We start from the raw sequence: 11,352 nt of genomic DNA, 5'->3' as shown, positions 1-11,352 counted from the left end.
GACAATATAATCAAATATTAGCTTGCGAAAAGCCAAAGCGGCTGTGGTGTTAAATACTGAAGCCGATGTTGAGGCCACATGACACGGCCGCATCGCATCCCAGAGACATCGCAAACATAGCGGGACTGCTACCCGAGTTCAACCATACATGTCACATAGACGTAGATTTTCCCGTTCTAGGAGCCTGAACTGAAAGGGGGAATATGCACGACATAGCATTTGGAAGGCTGAAACGGGAGAAGGTATTGGAAGCCCGGACCATGACGTAGACTGCATGTGGATGGCGAACAAAATCGTCACATCATATCACATCACAATGCTGGGGAGAGAGATCGTATCTGAAGCAGTCTTCCACCAGATATCAGCCACCGCGATTCAACATCGGAAACAACGGACATGTACAAAACAGATATTAAACTTCACAATACAGGACATCACAAGCACCACTCACTCACAACCAAGGGACACAAGCAGCATAGCGGCGGCTTAAATCACTTCATTACCCAGCCTACCGCACACCAACCATCCACAGTCAATCTAGCCATCCAAGCGGTCATCAGCAATCTACCCGCTTCCGAACCCCAGTGGCCAACACCGCCAGACGCAGTCCAGTCCTGTCCATCAACCGCTCGGGGTCCTTCCAGCAACGAGCTTCTTACAATCACGGAACTATGCATTCTTCCCTCCATTCCTTTCCCTCCTGAATGGGCTTCCACCCGCTCGCAACAACACACTACTACACCCTCACCACCCTCCTAATACCTGTGCAGTGCAATGACAAAGGAAATTCAATTTCAGGTGTCCAAGTACTCTCTCCCAGCCCCCCGCATCCCTCTAAAAGAGGCCGTCTGCGCCACATCTAACGCGCTAGCGCGCCAGGGAAAGGCTTAGATAGCATCTACATAGAGGGGAGGGAGGTAGGAGAGGGGAATTCGTGTAAAGATGCAAATCGCAGCATGTCGTTTCCGCGGGCGGGGGTGTCAATTAAGGAAGGTGAGATCGTGAGTGAGCGATGGTGGGAGATTGGGGTAAGCAATACACAACAAGAGGGAGTGGGAAATTTGACAACAAAACTCCGAAAGATGCAACCGCAAGCCGTTAATCCCCTTGAAAGCGCCAAAAAGGAGGGGAGTCAATCCTTTCCACGGGGGGGGGGGTGTTTGGGGGAGAGACGAGATGCGAGTTACTTGCTTAACTTGACCAATTTGGGGGGTATCTGATAACGAACAGGCTCCGTGCGTTATTGCGTGCGCCGTTGACGAGCGTTGAGGATTGTGATCTTTAGATTGATTTCGGGGTGCGAGCATTTCTGTTCGTGCAGATAGTCAATAAACGAATTTTCAATGTGCGTCGCGCATACAGACAGAGGATCTCATCTCTGACATAACCGGGAACGAAATGGGAAACTCACGTCACATCCACGATATCATCGATATGATTGCACATGGCCACAAACAAGTCAAAGAACAATTTTCCCCCAATCTCCATTTCCATCTGCATAGTTCCACTACGCTTGAACGTCTTCCGACTGCGGATAATTAGCGCTAGATAATGAGCGCGTAGTCGTGAGTCACTGTCCGGTGTGCTCTCGTAGGCATACCTCGCACTACGCAGAATGGTGCCAACCTCAATCCCGCTCTGCAGGCCCTGCTTGCGCAGGGAGAGCCGCTTAAGCTCTTCGAGGCCGTACACCTCCGCCGCGCAGTACACGGCTGTGTCGCGGAGAATGACGTCGCCAACACCGGAGTGGAAAATTGTGGGCTCGACGGCGGCTACGCGGCCGCCTTTATTGGGGTCGGGCGAGGACACTGCACCCTCGAGCATCCAGGTTTGGCGGCGCTTGTCATGGACCAAGCGCGGGTAGTAGTCTCCCTTGTACAAATACTCGAGAACACAGGAGAAGATTTCGGGCTCCTCCGTCGGCAGATCGATGCGACGATTGGACGACTCGAAGAACTGGTCCCGCAACGCCGAGGCGAAGAACGGGGAATGGGAGAGGACGTCTTCGTGTGCGGCGAACAGTCGCTGGTCGGAACCAACGACTATGGTCACGATGGCCGAGGTGAGACTCGGGGAAACACTATATTCAACTACATCAGGGGACGAGACTCGAGCTTGAAAGGCGGTGGGATCACACCTCTCCATCATCGGACTGTCCATCCGCGAGTCTATCTTCTCGATCATCTGCCTCTGTTTTGAGGCTTCGCGAAACGATCTCTTCGGCTGTTTTGTGATCTTGCCCGAGCGTTCTTTCGAACTAGCAAAAGAGCGTTTACCGAACATTTTGGACGAAGAGAGGGATCGTAGCGAGCGACGGAAGTACTGAAAGAGAGCGGACAGGTTAGATTGACGCAGCTTGCATATAGGAGCTCCGGAAGCCCTCAGATTTCGCACTTTCAGAGAGAAAATGCTGGATCCGAAAGGACTTTGTGTGAATCAACACGAGGTAGTGAAGATCCAGCACAGCGGTTTGTCAGGCTCTGGCTTGTCGAGAGGCGTGCCAACAGATTGTGGGGGAGGGCGGCCTTTTATACATGGCCCTGCCAAGGTCACCTCCCCTGCAGCCTGCCACCTTGATCCGTGCATCGGGCTGTGTTTATCGCGCATTCGATTCGTCAATTGGCTCCTCCGCTCTGTTACTGGGTAGAAAATGGTCCCAGGCAGACAGGCCGCGTTGTTTGCTTGTCCTTGATTCGATAGCGGATGGGGAATATGCCTTCCCATGCAAGTTGATATCTCATTGCCCAAGAAATCCGCCAAGCCGACAACGCAACACGATGCCTGACGACGCCTTCAGCCTCATTGTGAGTAGAAGAAACAAATCAGAAACAACTTGAAAACAGGGATATGACAGAATGCGGCTGAACACCTCAGCTCGTTCTGCCTCAGAAGCGACCCACCCTTATCGTTGTTCTTGCCCAGCGTCGCACGAAATATGGCATTCAAACTGAAAGAGATGTAGCGGCGGGTATGCAGGCGGCCTCCATCGTGGCTCACAGCAGTCAGCCCCAAAGTCGTCACCAAAGCGCTGGGCCCTGAAGGAATGAATAAGGGTATCACATCTCTCTACGCTGTCGTAGCGCTGGCGGAGTAGATACTGGGATCAAGCTTGAAGATCTTTAGCGCCTCCAGCAATATACCAGCCTCTTGTTGTTGCTATCCGTCTATGACGCCGAGCGGGAGGTTGCTTTGCAATGAATTCCATTCTCGTCTAAGGAGGGGTTAGGACTAGGAAAGATTAGTGGACCCAAGACATGTTGGCAGTGTTGTTGGAAATGCTCCTGTTTGGTGTATCTTCGAGTCTGTTCAGCTAGCGGAGATGGCATGCGAGCGACTATTTATATGTTTGTGAAATTAAAAACCCTATTTCTTTGCTGGTTTGATGTACTTGTATGCGTGGTTGGCTATAATTGGATTCAAGTTAGTCTGGATCTCGACCATGGTCTTCCAAAGCAAATGAGGGCTCCGCCAGAATATTTTGAGGTTGCACGGGTTCTACTTGGATGCAAAAGACCATCTTGGACTTTAGTGAGAAGAGGCCCGCAAAAGGATGGTATAGTGTGAGATGTTGTGGAAAACAGGCGGTTCAGGCGACAGTTTCTCAGAGGTGGAAAGAAGGTTTGGCGGGCACACCTGCTTTCTTCATCATCATCCTTCCCCACCAAGGCCCACACACTGTTTTACCTCCCAACGACCTCGCCTTCACCTTGCGAGGGCCTAGTGACTTTCATCACGCTCATCTTATCAACAAAACCTCTAGAATTCGAGTTCCTCGGCTCATTGGACCCTATAAACCTCCCCGCCTTCTGCAGCCCCTCCAACACATTCAGGTAACCTGCGCGACTGCACACAACGCCCGCACGAGACAACCCACAGCCACCATGAGCGCTGGAGCAAAGAAGCGGATCATGAAGGTAAGTTGCATGCTTCATACCTTCACCAGTGCACGGTAGCTAATAGCCCTCAGGAGTACGGGGAGTGTATGAAAGACACGCCTTCGGGCATGAAGATCAACTTCGACGAGCAGAATATGACGGAATGGGAGATTCTCCTGGACGGCCCCGAGCAGTCAATATACTCTGTACGTTGTCCATGACTGCATCTCCTTTTACTGAGTGGGATTAACTGTTGAGTCTCCGTAGGGCGGACATTTCAAGCTGAAGATGACGTTCCCAACCGAGTACCCCTTCAAGCCCCCCGTCGTCAGCTTCAAGACTAAGATATACCATCCTAACGTCAGCAACGACGACAAAGGATCGATGTGCTTGGGAATGCTGCGCCCTGACGAGTGGAAGCCGCCCAACAAGGTCGTGTCTGTCCTCCGCCTCATTCAGACTCTCCTGATCGAGCCGAATGCCGACGATGCCATCGAGCCGTCTATCGCGAACGAGTACAAAGAGAATCGCAAGGAGTTCGACAAGACAGCGAAGGATTGGGTCAAGCGATATGCGAAGTAGACCTTGTGAGGGGTCTCGTGGTAGGCGGTATTTGGAATTCCCCCTTACTGCATCTTTTGGGCGTTCGGCGACACTAGCATCTGACCGGAATGCTGTATTGGCAGATACGAGTGGACTGGAGGCAATTGGAGATTTTGGCCCAATGGATCTTCTTGCATTTCCATAGCTGATTTTGTAGGCAATGCATGGGGTCTCTGGTAAAATGAATACGGCGCGCTGTGTGCAACCCCGGCAGTCGGAAGTATTGGTCGCTTGGGAATGCCGTCAGAAGGGATCAAGAGGCACAGATCGGACGATTACATCGAGCAGTCCAGGATGGTGACCGGGAAATGTGAGGCGGCTGATTGTGACGCACTGCTCTATTTCCTGCTTAGGTTGTTCGTCACGGGGCTGAACGAGAGGACTGTTCACTTTGGGGGAGCAAGGGCACAGAAAATTTATTCAAGTCAGCATTCCTCCAGGCCTAGGGCTTCGAGCGCGGACAACATGGAGGTGCGGTTATCGAAATGCTCATATTAACGAGTCAGCATCTCACGGTGGTTTTTCTCACTCGAGGCACTGTCAGAAGCAACTGCAAGGCTGCAGAGAGAGCCCCTGAAACACTCCCTTTTCAATGCAGTGAACCAACACCGCGTCAATGTCACAGTGCAGCTGTCAAGATGCCCATGGTCATGGTCATGATGGGGGGTGCTGTGGCTTGTGAGCGGCTGCAGAGCTTCTGGAAAGCGATCCCTTGGGCGAAGAGGGTCTAGCGCAAGGGCGAGGAAGATCACCCGTCTGCTGGGTCAGCCTTGTTCGCGTCGCGTAGGCTTGTCGCCACCAAATGAATGTTTACAGCAGCAGCCGCAGAGAGCGAGAGACAGGTCGGCGGGAGGCAATGCACGATTGCAGAGAGGAGCGGGCTCCGGAGTATGTCTGGCTTTTGGATTTGGAAGAACAAAGGCCAGCCTGCCGGTTCTGGGGAGTCCGAGATTGGCTGCAGAGTCGTGCTCCGACCTAATTTATGTGGACGGGATGCCGTTGCGCTTGGGGCCGGTAGCGCCGAACACTTTGTCGTGAATGGCAGACTAGCATCGTGTAACCGTTCCCAGCTTGGCTTGACACTGAACTCCTTCACCATTGTCTCCTGCTGAGACACCTCGCCGCGTCCTCCGCACACGCTCCTTTGCTCCCTTCTATTCTCGAATACAACGCTTCTCGCTTTTATTTTAGCTCCGCAGCGAGTTTCAACATTCGTTTACCCTCGAGGCCTCTTCCCTGCCGGCCTAGCGAGATCTCCACGAGCTTGACCACCTTGCAACCTCTGCCCCGACCTCCAGCGCTCTCAGAGCTGGCTTTTTACCGGGCCGATCAGAAGAACCACTCTGCCCTCAACCGCAGTCATCACCTCTGTCCACTCCTCATCCCAACAGCGCTGCGACCTCGTCGAAACCGCGCAGCACTCCGTCCTCCACTCTCCACACCTCTCGCTCAAGCTGCTTTGGGCATTCAGGACGATCGAAAGCCTACTTATCTCCTTCAATCCGCTAACCTGATGGACTGTCCACGCAACCGAGAGCTCACCCGCATCCCCATCGACTAATTCGGTCGCCATGACGGACCCGAAGGCTGACACTTCTGGCCATGAGCCTACCGCCGACCCGAGACCACAATACCTCCCATATCGACCTCCGGGCAGCGAGTTTACTCCACCAGCCTCCCCGCAACCCTTACACCCATACGCAGCACCGGCGAGAAAAGGCTTTGGATCACTACGGTCCAAACACCCGGCGAATGTGCAGACTGGTGCCCCGCTCCCCCCTGCCTACGAGAGACCGACATACAGCCCATCACCGTCTTCAAGTCCGCCTCTTCCACCTTCGCTTCCCTCTCCATATTTGCCACCACGACAGCGAGCGCCTTCTCTTCTCCGCCACGCCGCCGCGCCATCTCCACTAAACGAAGGATATCCGCGAGCAGAACAGCCTCTCCCTTCCCCAACCTTCTCTATGATGTCCGGAGGGATGCGTCACCCCAGCAGTACGAGCCTCCCAGGGAATCCGAGGGCCATGTTTAATCCTTTGGCAAGCAACCCTGTGAATCAGAACGAAGCTGGATGGGCAGCCCCTAGCGAGGATATTTTGGGAAATACACAAGCCAGACCACGCGGCTTTACATCGTCGTCCCAGCCTGGATTCTCACCACATCCTCCATTGAGAAGCGCAGCGTCGATCCCGGACTACGGACTTATTCGGGGAGCAGACAGGACCAACTTGTCGGGGGCATACCGACCCAACAGAGGAGAACCTAATTGGTCTCACGCCGAGCAACAACCTCCCCTCCGTCAGCTTCGAGCCGAAGAGCCGCGATCCAGCGTTCGATCTGGATGGACCAATGCTTCCAGTTTCGTCGAGGCCAGTGGCACCGAACGCAGCAGTTTCGCAACTGGGCGCAGTTCGACCAGTGACGCCCATGTCAGTTTGGTTTCAGCTGAGCGAACAGATAGTCAGGGCATTGCAAATTATGATGGTCAGGGCCTAGAAGACGAAGGCGGTGAGGAAGATGGCTATGCAGGCCTTGACATCATTGACTCGTATGATGCTGCAGATGTCATTGAGTCGTACTTTGATGACGATGACGAGGAAGAGCATAGACGGCAGACTCAGGATCCAACCCAACATAGACGGCAAGATACTTCCTCAACTAGTTCCCCAGCTACAGAGGCCCGTCGCTCATCAAGTGCGTCCCCGCAACATGAACAGCGAGTCTCGAATGCTGCCGAATCACATCCAGTCCAGCATTTGCATGAGCGACGCGAGACTCGTCCAATATCGTACATCGACACCAATTGGTATCCGCCGCCGCAGCAAGGTTCTCCACAGGGGCGGCGTTCAGTTTCTCCTCTAGACACAGGAAAACATACGGTCCAAGACTCGCGTTCCATCCAGAATGAGCATTCCAGGCCTAACAGTGGCCAGGAATCGTACAATTGTCCAGAGCGACAGAGTAAGGGGGCTCCATTTCTTCCTCCTCTTCAACTCAGTCCCACTACACTTTCGTACAGTCCTACGGGATATCAGAGCCCACAGCGGACCAATCACAGCCCAACCGAGACCCGGAACTCATGGCAGCACCTAAGCGGAGCAGGAAAAATGCCCCAGAGTCCAACTGAGATCACCAGTCAAGAGAGAAGACGGCCCAGTGATGGAGGAGTTCCCCAGAGTTCCAATAGTACTGTCAATCCGTGGCGTCGTCCCAGCAGAGCATCAGGACACCACAGTCCAGACTTACCCGCATCATCGCACAAGCAGCCGAGCGATACACGTTCACTTCATAGCCCTGTAGATGTGTATAAACCAGTAGCATTGCGGCGGCCGAGTGAAACCGGATCTGGAAACAACCCAGAGTTCCAAGGCCACCGTCGACAAAGCGAGACGGGATCTAGGAACAGTCCTGAGCTCCAAGGATATCATCGTACCAGTGAGACAGCCGGCCGCAAGAGTCCCGAGTTGCAAGAGGGCCGTCATCCGAGTTCCGCCAAGTTCACGCCCAGTCCTTCAAACAGCCCAATTGAGCTCGCACATGTACCGGTATGGCCTGTTCGTAGTGAGTCGAAACGAGAGACGATTCGGAATGAGCTGCTGGAAATGCAGCGATTGCCGAAACTTCCCCTTGCGAAATCCAGATTATCCCGTCAGGACTGGGCTGAGATCCAAACGTATTCCAAGAAGTATGCGACGAAGGACGCATCCAATCCAGGAAATGAAAATAGGGGGTCACAAGGGAAGCGGCCTGCTCTAGCCGTGCAGGTACCTGCCTCGAAGTCATCTGAGCCGTTCCCAGTGGCTCCCGATGACCACGTCCCCCGTCGTAACTCCGCTGACTTCATGGACCGACGAAGCAAGATGTTTGATCTTGGCACCACCCTACCGCGCCCACCGCAAAAGTCCCATACGTTTGGCCCTGAACGCCCTGGTGACAACCAGCGTAATTTCCAGACCAGTGCTACGTCGAACCAAGCTTCTATTAGGCCGAATTCTCCCCTGACGGAAGCCTCACCTATTTCACCTCCTTCACCTACGTCGCCCTTAGTGGTGATGTCCATAGAGGGTGTCCCGCGTGACCACTACGGCTTCAAGAAGCAGACCCAGCTCATCGGTGTCAAGGAATACGACGACTGGTATGAGAGATATCAAGTCCATGTCGGGCGTCGGCGACAGAAATGGCAGGCTCTCATGAAGAAGCAAGACATTCTTCTCGACGCCGGTATCCTCCCTGTCCGATTTCCGGAACGTTGTGACAAGGTCAAGCGCTATGCGAGGAAGGGATATCCGCCGGAGTGGAGGGGTAATATGTGGTGGTTTTACTCGACTGGACCGTATGTGCTGAGCCAGATGCCGGGACTATACTCAATGCTGCGCCTGCGACGAGACGAACTCAACGAAATTGACCGCGAACTTATCGAGCGCGATCTCCACCGAACCTTCCCCGATAACGACCGCTTTAAGCCAGATCCCCAACCGACTCCTGAGAATCCGACTGGCGAATCTGACGAAGAACCTAAGATGATCAAAGATTTGCGAGAGGTCCTCCAGTGCTTTGCACTCAATAACCCGTCCATCGGCTACTGCCAGAGCCTAAATTTCATTGCCGGGCTCCTGCTCTTGTTCCTTGACGGCGATTGCGAGCGCGTATTCGTTCTCCTCACGATCATAACCCAATACCACCTCCCGGGCGCTCACGCTCGATCCCTCACCAATATTGAAGTCAACGTCCTAATGATGCTAGTCAAAGACTACCTTCCGAAAGTCTGGACCTCCATCAACGATACCGACGCCATAAATCGGGGGCTTGGGGCGTCATCCCACCCAGACAGCAAATTCCAGCGCCTTCCGTCCGTCTCAATCAGTTGCACCAGCTGGTTCATGTCGCTGTTCGTCGGGGCTCTGCCTATTGAGACTGTTCTCCGTGTATGGGACGCATTCCTCTATGAGGGGCCCCGCGCTCTATTTCGTTACGCCCTCGCCATCTTCAAGCTTGGGGAGCCCAAACTCCGCGCAGTGTCCCCAGATAGCCCAGAGCTGTTCCAAATTGTGCAGAACCTGCCGCGGAGATGTTTGGATCCGAACGTCCTGCATGATTTGGCCTTCGTCAAGAAGGGCTTCGGCTCGTTGACGCAAAGCGTCATCGATGAGAAGCGTGCATTCTGGCGCGCAGAGAACGCGAAACCGATGTCCGGGCATGCCAAATTGGCAGGGGGGGAGGAGAAGAAGGGCGGTTTGAGAAGGAAGGCAAGTCGTCGGTTCCTAAGGAAGAAGGACTGAGTCGTGAGCCTTGCTTCCTCAGCCCCACCCTGTTTACCATGATCGGGCGTTGAGATGGTGGATGGGAGGTACTTTGGGGATGATTAGGGGCACGTCGAAAAGTTTTTTTTGTATATTAGAAATGAAGATACCCTGGCGTCGGCGGCCGAGAAGGCCTACGGGCAACCGAGTTATGAATGACGATGGATAATGACTGTTGTTCTGCTTATTGAAAGTGTTTGATGTGTCGATTAGAATAAATTCGTCCTGTGTTTTATGCTGTGTGAAGTTTGCTTGAAGTTGGGACCGTATACTTTGAAGTAAGGTTTGTGTTTAGGATAAGATTCTCGATCTTCCTGCCACTCGCAATTAGGAAGAAGGTGTGGTTTATCAGTCTTGCAAGCTGAAAGAGTGGTGGGAGAAGCCAAGGTAGGATCTTGAACATGCAGCACTTTTGTGGGAGGCTTCCTGTGCCCCTTTGAAGCAACAACATAACTAACATGTTTTCTGCGTAAGGTCTGTATTCAGATAGAAGGCTTAACGGTACTGTCTAGTCTAGCTATTCACTAAGCTCTGTTCTAAAAGTTTAAGGAGCTGAAGCGCTCTAAAGAAGAGAAGGGGGGCGTTGAGAAAGAGAGCAGTTTTACAAGACGTTGCGTTTTGCAAAGAAGAAATTAGTCTTGTAACGTAACATACACCACAGGGGAGTTGCTTACACACCTAAGTTGCTTTCTTTTGCTAAGACTACACTAAACTACTCTTTTTACACTAATATATTTCTAATAAAACTACTTAAATATGTTAAAAGAATATTAAATATAGTTTATACTTTAAGCTTTTAAATAAAATATAACACTTCTAAAGTAACGTACATTACAGGCGAGTTGCTTACACACCTAAGTTGCTTACTTTTGCTAAGACTACACTACAACAAACTCTATTATAGCCTATAACAACCCGCTCTAGCACTATATAGTATAGTATAGCCTAGAATATTATTTAGATACTACTTTTACTTTTTACTTATATGTTTACGTGTTATACCTAGTCTAATTACACTATCCACAGCGCCTTTAGAATAGCTTACTTACTTTAGCTTACACCTACTTCTTTACTTTCTTTTTATTACTATGCGCTTTAAACTTTTTTAAAGCTATTAAGTGTAAGCTTTTTTAAATTATTAACATACTTCACAGGCAAGTTGCTTACACACCTAAGTCGCTTACTTTTGCTAAGACCACACCCTAACACACTCTATTATAGTCTATAACAACCTGCTCTAGCACTATATAGTACAGTACAGCCTAGAATATTATTTAGATACTACTTTTACTTCTTACTTACATGTTTATGTGTTATGCTTAGTTTAATTACACTATCTATAGCGCCTTTAGAATAGCTTACTTACTTTAGCTTATACCTACTTTTTTACTTTTTTTTTATTACTGTGCGCTTTAAACTCTTTTAGAGCTATTAAGTGTAGGCTTTTTTAAATTATTAAAGTTTTTTCTACTTTAATTTACTTTTTTTTATATAATTTATATTACATAGTAGCCTTATTAGCTACTTAAAGCTTAGTAATTTTTTATTACTTTAACACTAGCTTATATGTA

The 11,352-nt window shown here is 51.2% G+C and overlaps 5 protein-coding genes across 5 annotated transcripts; 3 read left to right on the top strand and 2 right to left on the bottom strand.

Annotated features, from left to right (window-relative positions):
* The first annotated feature begins 362 nt into the window (after positions 1-362).
* On the top strand, positions 363-858 carry BDR25DRAFT_94595 (uncharacterized protein). The gene has a single exon (XM_033699280.1). The coding sequence runs from the start codon at positions 397-399 to the stop codon at positions 757-759; it is 363 nt and encodes a 120-aa protein (XP_033541517.1). The 5' UTR covers positions 363-396; the 3' UTR covers positions 760-858.
* Positions 859-1,281: 423 nt separating this feature from the next.
* Positions 1,282-2,283, bottom strand: BDR25DRAFT_329006 (uncharacterized protein; the record flags this gene model as incomplete). The annotated part of the gene is made up of 3 exons (XM_033692428.1): positions 1,282-1,309; positions 1,412-2,080; positions 2,138-2,283. The coding sequence occupies 3 exons, from the start codon at positions 2,281-2,283 to the stop codon at positions 1,282-1,284; spliced, it is 843 nt and encodes a 280-aa protein (XP_033541516.1).
* Positions 2,284-3,801: 1,518 nt separating this feature from the next.
* Positions 3,802-4,586, top strand: BDR25DRAFT_94544 (ubiquitin-conjugating enzyme E2-16 kDa). Its single transcript, XM_033699279.1, has 3 exons — positions 3,802-3,914; positions 3,968-4,081; positions 4,143-4,586. The coding sequence occupies exons 1-3, from the start codon at positions 3,882-3,884 to the stop codon at positions 4,455-4,457; spliced, it is 462 nt and encodes a 153-aa protein (XP_033541515.1). The 5' UTR covers positions 3,802-3,881; the 3' UTR covers positions 4,458-4,586.
* A 1,893-nt stretch (positions 4,587-6,479) lies between these two features.
* On the top strand, positions 6,480-9,921 carry BDR25DRAFT_307023 (uncharacterized protein). Its single transcript, XM_033690764.1, has one exon. It carries the CDS (start codon positions 6,506-6,508, stop codon positions 9,758-9,760), a length of 3,255 nt encoding a protein of 1,084 aa, XP_033541514.1. The 5' UTR covers positions 6,480-6,505; the 3' UTR covers positions 9,761-9,921.
* On the bottom strand, positions 9,794-10,184 carry BDR25DRAFT_361216 (uncharacterized protein; the record flags this gene model as incomplete). The annotated part of the gene is made up of 2 exons (XM_033696381.1): positions 9,794-10,006; positions 10,047-10,184. The coding sequence occupies 2 exons, from the start codon at positions 10,182-10,184 to the stop codon at positions 9,794-9,796; spliced, it is 351 nt and encodes a 116-aa protein (XP_033541513.1).
* Between the last annotated feature and the right edge of the window lie 1,168 nt (positions 10,185-11,352).

The sequence above is a fragment of the Lindgomyces ingoldianus genome, assembly GCF_010093535.1.
Source record: "Lindgomyces ingoldianus strain ATCC 200398 unplaced genomic scaffold BDR25scaffold_43, whole genome shotgun sequence".
NCBI classification, from domain to species: domain Eukaryota; kingdom Fungi; phylum Ascomycota; class Dothideomycetes; order Pleosporales; family Lindgomycetaceae; genus Lindgomyces; species Lindgomyces ingoldianus.
The sequence above is the reverse complement of the archived record's forward strand: the minus strand, read 5'-3'. Positions and strand labels throughout refer to the sequence as shown.